This window comes from Nomascus leucogenys, chromosome 3 (genome assembly GCF_006542625.1).
Source record: "Nomascus leucogenys isolate Asia chromosome 3, Asia_NLE_v1, whole genome shotgun sequence".
Lineage (NCBI taxonomy): Eukaryota > Metazoa > Chordata > Mammalia > Primates > Hylobatidae > Nomascus > Nomascus leucogenys.
Genome location: NC_044383.1, coordinates 91524463 through 91544920, shown reverse-complemented (window position 1 = coordinate 91544920; position 20458 = coordinate 91524463). Strand labels below are relative to the sequence as shown.

Below are 20458 nucleotides of genomic sequence, written 5' to 3'. Positions count from 1 at the left end.
GGTTTCACCATGTTGGCACAGGCTGGTCTCGAGCTCCTGGCCTCAAGTGATCTGCCCATCTTAGCCTCCCAAGTAGCTGGGACTGTAGGCACATGCCAGTATGCCTGGCTAATTTTTGTATGTTTTGTAGAGCCACTCTACCACTAATTAATATGTGTTTGTGAGTTTTTTGGTCCTTCTCATTTGGCATCTGAAAAATGGGGAAGAATATTACTTGTCTTATTTTAAACGGACTTTTGAGGATCCACTTACGTGATAGATATGAAAGCACCATAAAGTTTAAAAGTACATATACAAAGTGAGTGGCATTATGTGCTACTGTCACGCCCTAGTCATTCTCGACCACTTTCCCCTGTTCTATGGTTGTCAAAACACTTACTGCCACCTGAAATTGTCATATTTCTTTATTAATTATCATCCTTCTCCACTAGAATGTAAGCTTCATGGGGCAAGCATCTTGTCTTTCTTGTTTACCATTGTAACTTCATACCTTGAAGAGTATCTAGCACAAAGTACATGCATAATAACGTATATCGAAAGAATGAATGAAATTTAGTGTTTCATCAAGTCTTAGATGCTGATGCATTTCTTAAAAACAAATACATTTGGTTTTGGAAATTCCTACTTTTGATATAATAGATAAACACAAGCTTTTTTTCCTAGGAATGTTGACACCACTTTTTAAAGTAGCCAGACGTTCTTAATTTGCCAGCGATCAGATTTCAGTTTGTTGAAGTAAGGAGACAAGCTGGGTTTTTCATTTTCTGTCTTGGTAGGTGTACATATCCCCTTGTCCTCTGAAATGTGTTTACTTTTGTGACAAAGGGGACAGAGCTTCTTTGGAAACATTTGCTCTGAGGCTCAGATAGGACTGGATGTCAGTTTAATGGACATTGGCTTTTGCCTTCTGCAATATTTGTGTTCATTTGTTTTGTTTTTGTTTTTGAGATGAGGTCTCATGCTGTCACCCAGGGGTCTCCTGCTGCCACTGTATGATCGAGTGTAGTGGTGTGATCATGGCTCACTGCAACCTCAACCTTCCTGGGCTCAGGTGATCCTCACACCTCAGCCTCCCAAGTAGCTGGGACTACAGGCACATGCCACCATGTCCAGCTAATTTGTGTATGTTTTGTAGAGCCAGGGTTTTGCCATGTTGTGTGTTCATTTGCTTAAGGCCTTCATACAATGGTCATGCATTAAGCACCACTCCATGTTGGAAGTCAGGCATTCAGACAGACATGAAGATACACAATCCCTGCCTTCACAGTGCTTAGAACAGGCAGATGTGTCAGCCGATGAGCTTGGATATAATGATAGGATTTAAGCCATAATGAAGCTTGCAGGAGTGTTAACTGATGGAAGTGTTAACATGGGAAGAAGGGCTTCCTGGCACTGAGTGGTGAGGGCATGGCCCCTCACTCTGGTGCAGGGATTTATTTGAGGGATACTTGAGCTCTGTGTCTTGCAGTTATAGTACCTTTCTGCTTTCCTACATACAATACTGAAGGAAAGGGGGTATGATTTCCAGCTCTGAGCTAATTCGGGAGTGTCTGTGAATATCTCTAATGGGCTATCCTGGATCTAACCTTGAAATGTGACACTCGAGAAACACCTATGACAGAAGGACCCTCACCAGCCATATTCATCAGCAACAGCTAGGGGCCCTTGAAGTTTTCTCAGTCTTTAGTGTATATTTGCAGAGTTGGATGGGCAGAAGGTCTTTCATCTACAACTTGCCTAATGAATCTTAGTTCATCTGCTTGAAGCTGTATTTTTGAACTTCATTGTAATGTACAGGGTGTAAAGAAATATTTCATGTTAGTCATATGTCCAGTGGCATCCTCAGTTGAATACATGCTCCAGCAGCAGTATCAGTACAGTGGCCATTCTTCTGTCACCAGACCTCACAAAACAAAACAACAATGAAACCCAGAGAATTTGCTTTTATTTAGTCTGCAGATTGCTTTTTTAAAAAACATAATTTTATACATGTAGAAGCTTGTGTGCATTGAGTCTTTTTTTTTATAATTTGACAAATCAGTGCTATGATAATGTCCACTAAATCATTGCTAGTTTTCTAAATCACTATAGTCATAATTCATATACATAGATGTACTTTATTCTTTGCATGCTTGTTTCTTTGGCAGGTCACCATTATTGCAGATGATAACTGCAGATTTTTATGCTGGTCAAGAGAAAGATTAACATACTTTCTGGAATCAGAACCTTTCTTGTATGAAATCTTTAGGTATCTTATTGGAAAAGACATTACAAATAAGCTCTACTCATTGAATGATCCCACCTTAAATGATAAAGTAGGTGTTTTCTGAGTTTATTTTGTTAAATAAATATGTATATGAGGTATATTTCACTTTATGAAATATGTTTTCCTGAATTTTTAGTAACTAGCCATATGTTAAATGCACTGGGGATACTTGTAATCTTGAGAGGAGAAGGTATTTTGTAATGATTAGATTTGCTGTTACTTAGTAAGGAGTCTATAATTGTTAGGGACTAGTGTTTATGGTGATAAGGCACCCTCTTCATCAAGAGCATTTTAAGGAAGATGGTAAAGGAGTAAGAGGGGGTGGAGGATGGAGTAGGTTAGGGAGGACAGGACAGCTGGAGGTTTGCAGACAGGAAAAGGCTGACAGACCCCAGTGATCAGGAAGTTGGCCTTTGAACCCTGCTGTCTTCCAGTCTTGCATATCTTCAGGTCAGGCGAGAAGGTGAAAGGAGAGGTGTAGAGCTGCATAGATCTTCAGCAATTTGCAATTTGATCTTAATATTCCCATATCTTTTTAGAAAGAAATTAAAATGATTACAAGAGAGAATTTAAAAAAACGTTTCTGTGATAAGTACTGTTACACAGTGACAATTGAGTATATGTGCCCTTTCAAAATCATCTTGTCTGGGCTGTTTATCAAATTAAGCTGGTGCTTATTTCAGTTAATTATTTAGCTTATTATAAATAGGCTACTAAGTATATTTGATTTTTTTATAATATATGGTAATAGCTAATAATAAAAATCATAGTTTATGTTTATTGGCCACCTAATATGTATCAGCTATTCTTTTTTTTAATGCACTAATGTATTTCTAGGAAAAGTACATGCTGCTTAAATGGAATGTATGATTCAACTCCCATAATTCTCAGAAAGCTTAAAACTTTGCTTTGTAGAAAGCCAAAAAGCTGGAACATCAGCTCAGCCTCTGCACACAGATCTCCATGTTGGAAATGAGGAACAGTATAGCCAGCTCCAGTGACAGTGACGACGGCTTGCACCAGTTTCTTCGGGGTACCTCCAGCATGTCCTCTCTTTGTAAGTTATCCCAAAACTGATACTACTCCAGAGTTCTGATGGGTATTTCTGGACATAGACAAATGACAACTTTGATTAGAAAAATAACTTTGCAGGTAACTATTTGAAATGTAACCTAAAGGTAATAATAAAAACAATCAAATTTTGTGTAGCATTTCCCCCATATTGCATATGAGCTAAAAGCCAACTTTAGAACTATTATTTCTGTTTCAGAAATTGAAATTGTTCACTGGTTTTGCCATATACTTTGCTTAAATAGTGGCTCACCGGCTGGGCATGGTGGCTTACGCCTGTAATCCCAGCACTTTGGGAGGCTGAGGTGGGCAGATCAGCACTTTGGGAGGCTGAGGTGGGCGGATCATGAGGTCAGGAGATCCAGACCATCCTGACTAATATGGTGAGACCCCATCTCTACTAAAAATGCAAAAAAAAATTAGCCGGGCTTGGTGGCAGGCGCCTGTAGTCCCGGCTACTCGGGAGGCTGAGGCAGGAGAATGGCATGAACCTGGGTGTCAGAGCTTGCAGTGAGTCGAGATCACGCCACCGCACTCCAGCCTGGGCGACAGAGTGATACTCCGTCTCAAAAAAAAAACTAGTGGCTCACCAGAATACTCTAAGAGTCCACATGGTTTGGTTTTGTTGCTTTGGTTTTGTTTGGTTTTGTTGCCATTTGGCTTTGTTACTTTCATGACTTTAGTTAGAGTGAAAGCCTGGACCCAGAAATGTTTTACTAAATGGTAGACAAATAAATGCTGGGTGTTCTGCTGCTGGTTGGTTATCTCAGTATGAATGCCATGAGTTAAAAAGTGATTGAGAAATGGAATATTCCCAAAGATGAAGGAGATCACTCAACACCCTTGTAAGCTACCTCATTCACATGCCTGCCAAGAGGCACATTTTCCGGTATTCTTCCATAGTTTAGATTGTTTCAAAACATCTTAAGTTTAACACAAATAACCTAGATCTTGAAAATAGTAAGTAAAATGAGAAAAACTAAATTAAGAATTAAATACTTAAAATTAAGAATTATTCTAAGAATGATGGTATAAAAACTTTGAACAAATTCATATGAAATAGCAAAAAGGCAGATATTCTTCCATTGCATGAATTAAAAACTATTCGTATTTCCAATTGTATTTTAAACCAAATTAACTTTTAAAAAATGCAAACACATTCAACAATTCTTTATGTAAATGATCTTGTAACTTTGTGTGCCTTAGATAAGTTATATTAGGGATTTTAAGTATTGCATAGTCAGGAGAGGCTGGAATTTACAAGGCCATATAATTGGTGTGTAGGAAAGAAAAAACTTTACCTCTTCCCTTTTAGGGTTGTTTTTTGGCTGGACCTGAGAATTAAATTGACATAAGACAGATTAACAAGAGAAGAGGATACAAATGTAATACAAGTTGTATGAGTTTGTGTCAAAAGCTCATACAGGTTTTACATGGCACAGAAGCTTTCATAAGGAAATGAAGACCTAAAGAAGCAATTAAACAGTTTATAGTGAATTGGACAAAGAATAGTAAGATATGAAAAAGCAACTAAATTATGTTGGAAGACTTAAAGACAAGAGTTATTTTAATAAAGTCTTGTACAGAATAATCTCTCTGCCTCAACATCTTGTCCTTGGTGATAAGAATGTTGTTTTCCTTCTAATATTTTGGGAGATCACCTTTCATACAAGAATTTCATCTCCGGTTTTTTTTTGTTTGTTTTCTTTTTGTTTTTGTTTTTGTATGGCAGGGGGGATGGGGGTTGGTCTCACTTTGTCACCCAGGCTGGAGTGCATTGGTACAATTACAGATCACTACAGCCTTGAACTGCTGGGCTCAAGAGAACCTTGTCTCTATAAAAATAAAAATAAAAAAAATGCCAGACGTCGTGGTGCAGGCCTGTAGTCCTAGCTATTCAATAGGCTGAGGCAGAAGGATCCCACCCGCCTCGGGTGCTGGGATTTCAGGCATGAGCCCCTGCACCTGGCCTGCATAGTAACTTTTTGAAGGTATTAACTAAAGCTCACATGAAGGTCCGGTGCTGCACTTCCCTACTCTTGGGGCTCAGCCAAAAGACCAGCTGCCATCTGGGTCATTGCCATTGTAACTGCAGAGGGAAGACAGTGGTGGCAGATTCACAAGATGGCTGTTAAAGCTCCTGCTCTAAAGGAGCAAGTACCACTTCCATGCATGTTCTCTGGGCCACAGAAGTCACTTGCCAGAACCAACATCAACGGATAGATCATTTAACCCTTCTGCAGGGGCTGTGCAGGAAGGGGCTAGTGAGAAACAACAGGTGGAAAGCTGGACTATAACACAGTCTACTACAGCGGGTGTTAGGTCATTTTACAGATGAGGAAATAGGGAACATGAGATGTTTATTCACTTGCCCCTCTTCCATGGGGGCTGGTTCTGCGATACAAACCTAGGGATCCTGTCTGATTCCAGAGCTCATGCTTGGACAGGCACAGTGCCTCACACCTGTAATCTCAGCACTTTGAGAGGTTGAGGCTGGAGGATCGCTTGAGCCCAGGAGTTCAAGACCAGCCTGGGCAACATAATGAGACCCTATCTCTACAAAAAATTGAACAAATTATCCAGGCATGGTGATACATGCCTGTAGTCCCATCTACTTGGGAGGCTAAGGTGAGAGGATTGCTTGAGCTGGGGAAGTCAAGGTTGCAGTGAGCCATGATTGAGCCACTGCACAGAAGCCTGAGTGAGACCCTGTATCAAAAAAAAAAAAAAAAAAAAAAGAAAAGAAAAACAAAAGCTCGTGCTTGTAGACCAGATTACCTCTGTGTTTTTTTAAATACAAGTAACAGTTGACTAGCGTTTTTCCATATACAGGTCACCTTCACATCTGTTCTTGCATTTGAACCTGACAGCTATGTGAGCTAGGCACAGGAGCTGTTGTTATTTGCCTCTTTGCAGATGAGTCTACCTAGAGTTGGTGAGAAGGTAGTGACTTGCCCCAAGCCACTTTTTCTCAACTCCCACCTACTTTTCTGGGGAAACCTGTCATCTCCTGATTCCTTCCTTGTGATCAAGTAGTGCTGCAGATAGGTTTTCATATATTGGTTAATGTAATCCATTTCAATGAAAATTTTTGTCTTATTCTTAGCACTGGAGTACTAGGGTTCTACTTAGGAACATGTGAAATTATCCAATGATAATCTCCAGTGTCATTTAGCTTTTAGTTAGAGTACTTAGAGAATTACAAGCAGTGTCACTCCATACCAAATTAAATATACCTTATGTATTTCCTTAAACCTTTTTACATTGTTCCACCTATTCATTAACCCAAGTCTAGGTCGATTTAAACATTAACGTGCATACGAATATTTATAATTATTTTTCGAATCACGATCTGAACAGCATGTGCACATTGCATTCAGCCGCTACACCTCGGGGCTCCCTTTCCATCTCTCTCTGTCTCTCTGTCTCTGTGTGTGTGTTTCTGCATATGTTTTTGTTTTGGTGTTTTGGTTTGTCTGGTAGAACAATAGATTCTTAAATGTGCATATGAATCACCTGGAGATCTTATTAAAGCTCCTGATGTAGCAGGCTGGGGTGGGGGTCTGGGAGTCCACAGGTTTAACCAGTGCCCAGGTGATACCAGTGTGGCTGGTCTGTGAACTACACTTTGAGTAGGAAAGCTGTAGAATTTCCCACCTTCTGGAATTTTGCTGAGTTCATCCCCATGGTGGTGATTATGGTGTTCTTGTCTTTCTCATCTGCCGGTAGTTTGGTCTAGAAGCTTGCATAAATTCTAGTAAAGGCACTACTTTAAAGATCTCAATCAGTAATGCGACAAATATACTTCATAGCTTTACACAGCAAATGTTCAGTGAAACAGAAATACAGATCAAAAAAAGGTGGAGGGAAACTAAGTGACCTGTTTTAATGGAATTGCTGCTGCTCCCATTTCTCATGTTGTACTCTGCTCTTATACATGCCACACAACGCTAAATCCACAGCAGGGTCTCTACTCCTTTCCACAAAGATTCTGTATTCCCACTCCAAATTGTGGGAAGAAAGTGAAGTCATGAGATAGCCTGAGAAAAAGTCATTCTCTCTGTTTATTCAGTAGTTCATAATTCAGTTCATTTAACTCTTTCACTTTCCCATTGCTTCGTTTACTGGGTTTCATGTTTGCAAACATGGAATATAGCAAGATAGGAAGAGAGGAAGGGACAAGATGTATGAGAGGTGTGAGAACGCTTTAGTGCCAGTGTATGTAGGAAAGCTTTCTTCTCTTGGCTCCTGGACCGAGGTGTTGCTCATCAGGGCACCTTGTTGTCATCCTTGTGTCTTCTCTCCTTCTTAGCTCTCTTCATGTATAAAACACACACATTCACACAGATGGATCGTATTGGCAATTCCATCACTAGTAAGTGCTGCCCAGCTCAGGCATTGCTATGGTAACAGGAAGACATATGTTTCCTTGAATGTTACGGAACTGTATTTTAGTTAATTGGGGTTAAATAACCTATCATTTGGATTGTTTTTTTTTTTTTAAATGACAAGACAATACAGGCAATGCAATCAGTTGGAACTCATCTTTGAAAAAGCTTGTTAGTTTAAACCGTGTCTTTTTTCATGAAATAATAATTATGTTGTTTTTAAAGATGCTGTGAGATCTTTAGAGAGATGTTTCCTATTAAGATCTTTGTTAAGTATTTTGTTTTTTATTAGTATCAAGACAGTACTACATTGGCCAGGCACACTGGCTTACACCTATAATCCCAGCACTTTGGGAGGCCAAGGCAGGAGGATCTCTTGGTCCCGGGAGGTCAAGATAAAGCTGGGCAACATAGCGAGACCCCCTCTCAACATAGCGAGACCCCCTCTCTACAAAAAATTTTTTTTAATTATCTGGAGGTGGTGGCATGCGCCTGTGGTCCCAGCTACTTAGGAGGCTGAGCTAAGAGGACCACTTTAGACTGGGAGATCTAGGCTGCAGTGAGCCATGGTCTTGCCACTGCACTCCAGCCTGGGTGAAAGAGTGAGACCCTGTCTCAAAGAAAAAAAAAAAAGCTGCTGTGGACAGCCTACTAATGTCGTATGACCTAGTTGTACAAATATTTAGTTAGCTTGCAGTCTGAAAAGGCTACCAATATGTCTGAGAGAAACTAATGAGTTTCTCTTGGTTCTCTTCTGTATTTACTTACCTGGAAAGATGCAAGAAGCCATTACAGCATTCTTAGTTTCGAGGCTGGTTTCATGAAATAATCTGTTCTGCTCAATTTGTGTTTCATTCCCGTTGTGAGCAACCATAGACTTACAAACAATAAGCTTTACATGAATTGTACAGAGAGGTAGAAAGATGTGATTAGGCCGCAGGTTTCTGGGAGATGAGCCTGAACAATTCTCAGACCTACCAAGATGGATAGAGAAAAGCAATACCCTCATTTTGTAGATGAGTGAAGTGTAGTTTAGGGAGATCAATGTGAGCATAAACTTGTTTGGGGATATTCAGCTACCGCTGTAGCCCCTGACACATCCTGACCATTTTTGTCCAGGTTCTCATTTAATCCTCACAACCACCCTGTGAGGTGGGTGTTTCATTTTCCATTTTTAGACTTAGGAATGTGACCATGTCTTCCCCGGCCAGTAGAGGCTATGCTCTCTCATGCCAGTGCCCTGCTCCTAGCCCCCGGAGGGGCCTCTATCCTCACATAGCATTTTCTTACCTATAAAATCTTATCTGAAGGTATTTTATACAGTTGTACATTTTTAGTCTGTTAGTCAAAATTTTTTAAATTATCAAGTTAATATACATAGATATCATATGGTTAAAAAACCTTACAGTGAAAAAAAATAACTGACCCCCCTCCAAGCTAACCTTAGTTCTGCTCCCAAGGAACAATCACTTTGAAACAGCTGTTAACCACAGTGCTAAATGATGTGCTGTTATTTATTGCTTTATACACTTAATCTTTTTTTTTTTTTTGAGAAAGGGTCTCACTCGGTCATCCAGGCTAGAGTGCAGTGGCACAATCACAGCTCGCCGCATCCTCCACCTCCCAGGCTCAAGATGTCCTTCCACCTCAGCCTTCTGAGTAGCTGAGACTACAGGTGCATGCCACCATGCCTGGCTAATTTTTGTATTTTTGTAGAGACCACGTCTTGCTGTGTTGTCCAGGCTGGTCTCAGATTCCTGGGCTCAAGTGATCTGTCCATCTTGGCCTCCCAAAGTACTGGGATTATAGGCAAGTGACTACCTTCTCATCAACTCTAGGTGGACTTAGTAACCTTTATCTACTGACCTACGTAGATAGCTCACTTCTAACTTCCCCTCCGATTTCTGCTCAATATGGTGAAGTCACAGTTTTTGTTCTTTTATTGTTTAACTTTGTAACATTAAACAATACACTTAAATCTCCATTTCTTTTTCTCACTGCACTAATTTTAAAGGTGAGGACATTAAGGGCTGGGCCCAGCGGCTCACTCCTGTAGTCCCCGCACTTTGGGAGGCCAAGGCGGGCAGATCACTTAAGCCCAGGAGTTCAAGACCAGCCTGGCCAACATGGCAAAACTCTGTCTACAAAAAATACAAAAAATAACAGGGCATGATGGCCTGCCTGTGCCTATGATCCCAGTTACTCAGGAGGCTGAGGACCACCTGAGCCTGAGGAGGTTGAGGTTGCAGTGAGTCAAGACCACGACACTGCATTCCAGCCTGGGCACAGAGTGAGACCCTGCTCAAAAAAAATAAATTTTTTTAAAAGATGAGGACATTAGCATCCCTACTTTCCTTCTTTTTTTTTTTTATTGTACTTTAAGTTTTAGGGTACATGTGCACAATGTGCAGGTTTGTTACATATGTATCCATGTGCCATGTTGGTGTGCTGCACCCATTAACTCGTCATTTAGCATTAGGTGTATCTCCTAATGCTATCCCTCCCCCCTCTCCCCACCCCACAACAGTCCCCGGAGTGTGATGTTCCCCTTCCTGTGTCCATGCGTTCTCATTGTTCAATTCTCACCTATGAGTGAGAACATGAGGTGTTTGGTTTTTTGTCCTTGCGATAGTTTACTTAGAATGATGATTTCCAGTTTCATCCATGTCCCTACAAAGGACATAAACTCATCATTTTTATGGCTGCATAGTATTCCATGGTGTATATGTGCCACATTTTCTTAATCCAGTCTATCGTTGTTGGACATTTGGGTTGGTTCCAAGTCTTTGCTATTGTGCATAGTGCCGCAATAAACATACGTGTGCATGTGTCTTTATAGCAGCATGATTTATAGTCCTTTGGGTATGTACCCAGTAATGGGATGGCTGGGTCAAATGGTATTTCTAGTTCTAGATCCCTGAGGAATCGCCACACTGACTTCCACAACAGTTGAACTAGTTTACAGTCCCACCAACAGTGTAAAAGTGTTCCTATTTCTCCACATCCTCTCCTGCACCTGTTGTTTCCTGACTTTTTAATGATGGCCATTCTAACTGGTGTGAGATGGTATCTCATTGTGGTTTTGATTTGCATTTCTCTGATGGCCAGTGATGACAAGCATTTTTTCATGTGTTTTTTGGCTGCATAAATGTCTTCTTTTGAGAAGTGTCTGTTCATGTCCTTTGCCCACTTTTTGATGGGGTTGTTTGTTTTTTTTCTTGTAAATTTGTTTGAGTTCATTGTAAATTCTGGATATTAGCCCTTTGTCAGATGAGTAAGTTGCGAAAATTTTCTCCCATTCTGTAGGTTGGCTGTTCACTGTGATGGTAGTTTCTTTTGCTGTGCAGAAGCTCTTTAGTTTAATTAGATCCCATTTGTCAATTTTGGCTTTTGTTGCCATTGCTTTTGGTGTTTTAGACATGAAGTCCTTGCCCATGCCTATGTCCTGGATGGTATTGCCTAGGTTTTCTTCTAGGGTTTTTATGGTTTTAGGTCTAACATGTAAGTCTTTAATCCATCTTGAATTAATTTTTGTATAAGGTGTAAGGAAGGGATCCAGTTTCAGCTTTCTACATATGGCTAGCTAGTTTTCCCAGCACCATTTATTAAATAGGGAATCCTTTCCCCGTTGCTTGTTTTTGTCAGGTTTGTCAAAGATCAGATAGTTTTAGATATGCGGTATTATTTCTGAGGGCTCTGTTCTGTTCCATTGATCTATATCTCTGTTTTGGTACCAGTACCATGCTGTTTTGGTTACTGTAGCCTTGTAGTATAGTTTGAAGTCAGGTAGCGTGATAGCATCCTTACCTTCTTATTCTTCCCCCTTCTACCTTCAAACTATTCTGGGTCTCTTCTTTTACTTTGAAACGGTCAAGTTATATGTTCTCTTTTATAACTGCAATTAGCCTTTGTCTATGAATTGTTTCACAAAGTCTAAGACAAATAAACAATGTTGAGATTATTGTGCTTTACGTGGAACCAAGTAGTGGGCAGTGCTTACATTTATTTCAGTTTCCAATGTCATGACTCTTGTTCTGTTCAAAGGAGACTGTTCTAAAAATCAAGTTCAAGTGGATTCTTCTTTCATATACAACATGAAAATCATGCCATGGTTTACTTTATGCCTTGACTGTCTTTTTTCCCCTGAAGTTGTTTCATTGCCTTGTTGTTGTGGGACACATCTTACTCACCATATCCCTGGGATCTTCAGGCTTCTTCCTCATTCTGTCTTTTAGGTGAAACCCATTTCATTTTTTCTTCAAGTCTCTGAGTGGTTTTCCTCTATTTGACCCCTGCCTTTTCATACTGCTTATTGTTTCTATGGGCATTTCTAGTTGCCCTCCTTTTTCCTTATCCTTGTCTTTTCTGTCCTTATATCCTTTCTTCCAGTTCTGTGTCCCATTTTTCCCAGAGACTTTCCTTACAGAGCCTGCCGTCCTCCAGCCTCATCCTGGATGGATTGTTCTCTGGACTGTTGCATGGCTGCCAGCCTGGATCCTGCCCTCACTCCTCTCCTAGGTTCATTCACCTTCTCCTCTACCCTGTATCTTCTTCTTTGTGAGCAGGAAGAGGCTGCAGGACTTTTGCTCCTCCTTGGCTGCTCACACCACACCTTGTGCTGTACAGCTCAAGGCCCTGATGGTCCATCCGAGCAGTTAGGGGACTGCTCTGAGAATGTGCTCTTGGGGCAGAGTAGACCTCATCACGGGAACCACTAAGCTACTCCAACCTCCGCATTTGCCCTAATTTTGTACGCTTTGCTTGAGTTCCTCAGTGCTGGCACTGAGTGTTTTAAAGGAAACATTTGGTGCACAGGCCAAAGCTACTCTTCAGTATTATTGTTCAGAAAGCTTCAATTCAAACTCAGTTTCCTCAATTAAAAAAAATCTTAGGATATAATAAGCAAAGACAGGAAAAGAATTCTTTCCAGGAAAAAAAAAGCCATTAAATCCTTCCCCATTCCCATTCTTCAAAAGTTGTACAATCTAATTAAAATTCTAAACTCCTGTAGGTTTTTAATTACTTGCTAAAGCAGTTGGCCAGATGGTTAAACATAATAAAAATAATAACATTTTGAAAGAAATGGAGAAAACGTCATTAAAGTTAACAGGGGAGAGAAGAAAACCTTAGCACATTGTCTTAGCTTACAGAAATGTTGCTCCTTTTTAAAAAGCATATTTCTTAAGCAAGGATAAAAGTCACCTGACAGATTTCACATCATGGTACTCTACTTATTTGAAGTTCAGATTTGAGGTAGTTTATTCATCCTCTGGAACAGGCATGACCTTCACTCTGGATTTAAGAACAACAAATATGTCTGTTTACTTTTACTTCCTAGGAGAGGCCCTCAGGCCCTCCTGTAATTAGAAGCACACTGAAATAGAAATAAGCTTAATAGGGAAAGAATCTTACCTCATTTTTTCTTACCCTGTATGGCAGAGATTTGACTGATTGTCATGGAAGAGCTCCCTGGTTCATGTATAAAAAGGCCTCCTCTCATTATGTTAAGTGAAATAAATCAGGCACAGAAAGACAAACTTCACATGTTCTCACATATTTGTAGAAGCTAAAAACTAAAAGAACTGAACTCAAGGACAGAGAGAGTGGAAGGATGGTTATCAGAGGCTGGAAAGGGTAATGGGGGCGGGGGGAGGTAGAGGGGAAATGGAGATGGTTAATGGATACAAAAAATAGGTAGAAAGAATGAATAAGACTTAGTATTTGCTAGCACAATAGGATGACTATAGTAAAAAATAATATACATTTTTAAAATAACCAAAAGAGTAAGTTGGATTGTTTGTAACACAAAGGATAAATGCTTGAGGTGATGGATAGCCTATTTACCCTGATGTAATCATTTCACATTGCATTCCTGTATCAAAATACCTCATGTAACTCATAAATATATGCATCCACTATGTACCCACAAATATTTTATACTAAAAAAAAAGTTTTTTAAGGCCTTCTGTGGTTCTTTAACTCAAGACTCTGGAAGACAGAGAAGGATCTGCAGGGCAGCCCAAGCCCGCCCTCCATGGAGGTCAGCGTTTCGTTTGCCCTTGCAGCCAGTGACCCTCAGGGACATGCAGTGGGTCTTAACGATGGGCTCCCCTCCTCCCTAACCAGCACCCAGCCCTAGCTGCCATCTGAACAGTTCTGCCCAGGAGAGACTCTGCTGGCCATATCTGAATCCCCTTGTGGGAGCCCACGGTGTGGTCACCCCCTGCCATCTGGCAGGAGCAGAGTGTCCACTGTTTAGCTCAGGACTCTCGCTGCTGTCCCAGTCTTCCGCATGTGCTCAGGGCCCTTGACTTGGAGTTTTTCTTTCTCACCCTCAGCATGGCAGCCTGGTGCTACAGTTCTCTTCTTCGCACCTGAACATACTGCGAGTATGGCAGACAGCCCAGAGCACAATTCTGCTCCACTGACTGCACCTTTTCGATGCCTTGGTCCTTATGGAAGTCCTTTGAGCAGAGGACTTTTTTGCCACTTGGTGTAATATGAAACATCCCTCCAGCAACAGTAACTCTTGATGTAACCGTTTAACAGTTTCTCACCTGTTAAGTCTGGATTGTAGTTCAGTATGATACTGTTTATGTGCTTTTATAATAAAATGTATTAACTGGTAGGTGGAAGGTGACTTTAGCTAACAGAAAAAAAATTACTACAGAAGTCTTTTCCTGATCACAATAAATACAACAGGATGGAGTTAACCACTCTACCTCCCAACTGTAAAAATAGTTTTAATAGAAAACTAAGAATCAATTTTCTGGGAAATTTATGGATATGAAATTATTTGCCCCTCTACAATTGGCAATAAATGAAAAGTAAAGCATTCTACAGAGATCATGAACCTTATAGTAACCTCCTTGAAGAAGAAAAGTGATTTGAGAAATCACTTAACTAAAGATAAGCTCTATTTCTTCCTCTCTCCTCTCATGTTCTTACATCTCTGGAAGATAGTTGGGCTTCTGGGCAAATTTCTGATGATCCATCAGTACATAAAATTAATGAAAAACCAGGCAAAACTGTAGAAGTTATTTATTAATGTTCAACTTGTGAAATGTAAGAGCATTCCCTTGAAATATAATATTCCCTCTTTTTTTTTGTTCATACTACAAATTGGTTTTGGATGTATTAGGGGTTCAAAGAAATAATTTCCAGCTATATAGGGATGGACTCTGAATCTTTCCATTGAACCAGTAAGTCTCCTGATGAGGCCAGAAAGTCCCATGTCTAGGGGCCAGGTGAGCCCCTCACTCCTCAAAGCTGGCCTTTCTGGTGGCCATGACAGTTGCAGATTCCGAGGCAGGGCAGGTGATCCTTTTGTCTTCCTGGATGTGAATGTTATACTTGGCCCTCAATGGTACAGAAGGCCAGGCTAACTGGGGTTGGTACAAAGAGTGGACACTCTCCGTGATTCTAATTCCAAGCGAGGGGTTGGCAGCCAGCTGGCATCAGGTAGTCCCTGGAAGTGACAGGTTGGGCTGTGCTCCTGTCTGCCAGTGTGTCTACCAAGGTGAAAAAGAGCAACAAGGCAGTGTTGTTGTAAGGACAGGGACTTGGGGGGGGGATTGCAGATTCTCAGCCACAAAGCTTGAAATGAAAGTGAGTCAAGAGCTTTTGCAGAAAAATTCCATCTTCCCAGGCCCTTAGGGCTCCCTGGTTTATCCTCCTAGGATATGTTCTAAGTGGTTCATGCCCTGGTGAGAAATAAGCTCATTCATGGCAGCCACCCCTCTCTGTTTTCTTTCAGGGATGTCTTTGCTTTGGCTTCTGAATATGCAGTAGAAATAATGGTACAGATGTGGTGAGGGTGAATTGCTCTGAAAAGTGCTTTGAGTTTCTGAGAAATAAAATAAGACAGCATGAAAGACCGGGTGTGATTCCTTTTTATTTCCCCAACATTTAACCCATTGTCCTAGCACCTTGTGGTTGCTCCCTGATTCCTTTTACTGATTGGATGAAAACATTGTAGCAGGTGATGGTGCTATTAAGCCTATTGATATTCCCTTGAGAGAACAGTGTTCTTGTCCATGCTCTAAGCAGTGTCGAATCAATTCTACGAAAGTGATTTCCTTCAGGGGACATGCTACAGAGTAGAGTGATGACAGTCCCTTTTCCTAATGAGGTTTACTGGACCCTGAGGCCTGCCTGTGCTTGAGGAATGCTGGTGGTGTCCCACTGGGAGACCCGCCAGAGATTAAAGGTGATGCCCATGTCTTTTTCCCTCATCCTCAGGATCCTTTCTGAGGTTCCCTATGTGGCCTTGCAGAGGAGGGATTTTTTTACATCACTGTGTACTTAAAGACATTATCAAGGTCCTGGCTATGTGTGGGGTACTTCTGTGAGACTGCGGGAGAAAAGAGGGCTTGGTTACAGCATTCAAGATGCCTGTTTTCTAATAAGGAAGAGTTGCAAATACTGTAACCACAATGTTACACAGAACGTGTAAGGGCTGAAGTTATTGAGATGAAGAGGGTAGACTCTTCCCACAGGAGTCATGGAGGGTTACACATGAAGGAGGTGGAGTTTGAATCCTGCTTGAGGAAACGATGGGAATTTGGTGGTTAGAGATGGGAGTGAAGGAACCATTCCAAGTAGAGGGAAAAAAAGCAAGAGGAAAAGAGGAGGATGGGCTGGATTTGAAGAGCAGTGAGTTTGCAAGAGCTTGGACTGGAAGAGGGAGGGAGACCCAACTTGGAGAACCCTGGATGTCACCCTAAGGATTGTGAATGACTCTCATTATCCTTTTAATGTTATATAGTAAGTTCCACAGCTCTTCTTCTGCCCCAGCAAATATGGTGGGAGCAGAATAAATTCTTTCACAGAAAAGCTGAAAACTCTTGGGAAGTTCTCACTTAACCATTTCCACTTGTGTTGAGTCCTCCCTTCATTTTCTGTCAGTGAAAAAAAATGCAAAGGATAGGTGAGAGAGTTGGGAGGGTTAAATAGCATTGTGGGTCCAGAGTATAGATACCTGCCTCAATATAACTGTAGGATGTCCTTCCTGGTTTGATAGATGAGCTTAAAAACTAGAAACCAGTTAGTCCTACTTCCTCAGACAGAATAAACTGGGTTTCTGTTAAGCGTGTTATATAATTATGTCTAAATACTATATATTATTGACTTCGTTTAATGCTCTTAGACATGCCATCTTATTGTTTGTTCTGAGAGTTTTATCTCATTGTAGATACTCAGCCTAAGTTAATATTTTATGAGACCCAATGATAACTTAAGGCTAAAAATATGATGGAAACCAGGGCTATTTTTTTGTTTTTGTTTTTAAAGACAATTTTGCTACACTCAAGAGAGCTAAGATTGAGAAACACAAACCCCCATTTGAGCACAAGGCCCATTTCCTTTATTGGCCATTCTTATGAGCAATGATGGATTTTAACAAATTTTCTCATTATTAAGTCCATAGCCTTCCAAAGACATAGTAATTGATTTTTATATTCTTACAAATATTTACAAAGTGGTTATTACATCCCAGGCACTGATAGAAGAACTTTACAAGTATCAAGTTGTTTTATCCTTATAACAACCATATGAAATAGGTGCTGTTCTTATTATTCCTATTTTACAGGTAAGGAAATCAAGGCACAAAGAAGTAAAGTAACTTGTCCAAGGTCACACAGATAGAATTCATTGCCATTTGAGTAGACATGTGAAGTAGAGGTTGTGTTTCATGTGTTTGATGTCAGCTGCATGGGAAAGGGGAAGAACTCGCCTGAGAACGTCCCATGCTGTGCCCTGTGCAGAATTGGGTTCTTGGACCATTTTATTAGATGCCTGTTTTCTACGGTTTATGTCAGTAGTTGTTATTCAAGAAACTCAGTATTTTTGCTGTATATGTCTGTAAGTGAACAATTTCCGTATATGTACAGCGAGTATACATTAGCTGTACCACAGTCTAGCTCTGCATATTTTTTATGTTAGAAGATGTGGACTGGTGGTAACATTTCCCCAGATGTATGGCAGTGACTGTACAGTTAATAAGAAATGACATTTAGTCACATGTTCTATAGGCCCAACACTCTGCTAAGCACATCATATGCATTATTCTGTTTAATCCTCCCAACAATCCCATGGAGCAGATCCTAAGAATATCCCCTTTTTATAGATGTGGAAACAGAGGCCTAGAAAGGTATGGTAATTGAGTGCAGGTGGCAGAGTAGGGATTTGAACCCTGGAACTGTTTCCTGAGCCTCTGGTCTTGACCACTCTGCATGCTCCCTCCCCCTGTGCCATACCAGGGGCCAGGAATGACCACTCATTCATGGCTGAGTGCCAGGGCAAAGCCTTTGCCGCTGTCTCAGCCTCCCTCCAGGAATGGCTGTGTGACATGCTTATGGCCCATGGCCCTCCTTGCTGGTTGTGGCATTCTTCCTGTGCTGGCCAACCCAGCTATCTGCTCCTGACTTCTGCCAGTGAATGACAGCTGATCTTGACAAACTTCTGTGGTCATCTTGTAGCAGATCTGCTTCATGTCTTAATAGATCCTCCACTTACTTTCGCTGTAAGCACGTATTTAGAGAGCCAGGTTTCACCCAGTATCCCTCCACCATCAACCTTCTCCCCAGCTGAGTTCAGCATTTGTGGGCTGCCTGAATGCCACTCTACCCTGTGATTGGGCAGTGAGGATATGGGTGTGGGTGGCGCAGGTGGAAACCCAGACAACATGGATACTGACAGTGATGGTGGTGACTGTAAGGAGGGGAGTTTATGCAGTCACGTTACCTGCTCATTAGGCACCTTGAGAGGCCTTTTGATAATGACTTCTACTCTTACTTTTAGATAGTATTTTCTTCTACACCGGTATCCATTATATGGTAGATGCTCGATAACCATTTGGTGAATGCATGAATCAGTGAGTGACTGAATGAATGAATTGTTACCTGGTTCCTTTGATTAAATGGCATCCTAAAAGGCCCTGGGGATGCCTTTTCTCCTGCTGCTGTCTGGGGTTGTGTTTCCTCCACTTGGCTCTTCCCTCCTGAATGCCTGGCCTTTCTTCCTCTTCCCGTCTCCTTTGCGTATAAGCCCAGGGAGTGGCTGGACTCCATGGTGGAGGCAAGAAATGTTTTAGGTGATATTACAGATGGTGATAGGTTCCATAATTTTGGAATACAAGTATTCTTTGGGGAAATTAGGAGTTAAATCAACTTTCAAGGGCCAATATGAGACTCAAGCCCCCATGTATGATATTAATGTAGGAACATGCATTCTGAGTCCTAAATAGACTGTGGGGCAAAACCCCTGGGAACTGAATATATTTGAGTAGCTCAGATCATCCAAGCACATGCGGTGGAATCTGTCCCTCATCTGTGCTCCTGACTGAGAGTCTCTTCTTGACTTGGTGGTTTTATTGAGATGCTGAATTGAAATAGAATGGTTTATGGAAATTGTGTTCTTGGTACTAGTGATAGATTCCTACAGTTTTATTTTCCAGTTGGAATTTATGATTGATACATCACACCAGTGTCTGGGCAGATTGTGCATTCAGTGGTTTTCCCTCCTGTATCTTTCCACAGATGTGTCATCCCCACACCAGCGAGCCTCTGCCAAGATGAAACCAATAGAAGAAGGAGCAGAAGATGACGATGAGGTCTTTGAACCGGCATCTCCAAATACATTGAAAGTCCATCAGCTGCCTTGATCAGAGAGAGAATTCAGGTTACCAAGACGGAAGGTGTCTTGAAGAGATCCTGAAAAATACCAGCACTTTTTCATGGCTTTTAGGTTATTCTGCTTTAGTGCATCCAGACTGGTAGAGTCTGAGGGAGGAAGTGAGGAAGGGTCAAGGATGGAAGAGTTCTTTCACTTACCCTTTTTATTAGTCAGCTTTTAAAGTAATTGTTTTACTGAGCCTTCTGACTATGCCTTGTTCTCTTTTGAGATATATATTTTCACAGTCTTTTCTAGATATATTATTGTTTTAACTTAACAAATCTTAGCAATCTCTCAATGCCTTTTCACTTATTTTTTTCCAAGTTATGATTCTTTTTCCTCACAGTCTTTTTTGTTCCATGGCAATAAGGTTGTCCATTTGATAATTTTAACGAACAATGTAAGTTTAAAATTGAGGCTAAGGTAACATGAAAAAGCAGGGAATCTCAAACTTTATTCCATATGTATATATATATATATATATATATTTTTTTTTTTTTTTTTTTTTTTTGGGACGGAGTTTCACTCTATTGCCCAGGCTGGAGTGTAGTGGCGCAATCTCGGCTCATTGCAAACTCCACCTCCCGGATTCACGCCATTCTCCTGCCTCAGCCTCCCAAGTAGCTGGGACTACAGGCGCCTGCCACCACACCCGGCTAACTTTTTGTATTTTTAGTAGAGACGGGGTTTCACCGTGTTAGCCAGGATGGTCTTGATCTCCTGACCTCGTGATCCGCCCGCCTCGGCCTCCCAAAGTGCTGGGATTACAGGCGTGAGACACCGCGCCCAGCCTATTCCATATTTTTTTAACGGAACATTTTAGAGAAAGGTGTGATTTGACTGGTTTTATTTTTCTCCCAGGCCAGAAGTATTACTCCATTAGATCACCTTACTTAGTTGGGCACTGTGTCGATAACTTGATGATGAACAAAACTCTCAGATTTTACTCACATTACCCTTGTATTATGCCATTTATAAACTGCTCTGAAACCTGAAGCTGGAAAGATAACAGATGGGTTTCTGAGCACGGGGTTAACCTCCAGCTAAACTCAACTTCCTT

At 41.0% G+C, this 20458-nt stretch overlaps 1 protein-coding gene across 3 annotated transcripts in view; it reads left to right on the top strand.

Moving 5' to 3' along the window:
- BVES (blood vessel epicardial substance) overlaps positions 1 to 19855 on the top strand; it is a 37656-nt gene extending 17801 nt beyond the window's left edge. Inside the window, exons 6-8 of one of the 3 annotated variants that reach the window (XM_003258385.4) lie at positions 2148 to 2315; positions 3182 to 3323; positions 19263 to 19855. In XM_003258385.4, the coding sequence (XP_003258433.1) occupies positions 2148 to 2315; positions 3182 to 3323; positions 19263 to 19387 (435 nt within the window). In that variant the 3' untranslated portion in view covers positions 19388 to 19855. The remainder of the gene's footprint in view (positions 1 to 2147; positions 2316 to 3181; positions 3324 to 19262) is intronic. The other 2 variants (XM_003258384.4, XM_003258383.4) reach the window with 2 other exon arrangements.
- The last annotated feature ends 603 nt before the right edge of the window (positions 19856 to 20458 follow it).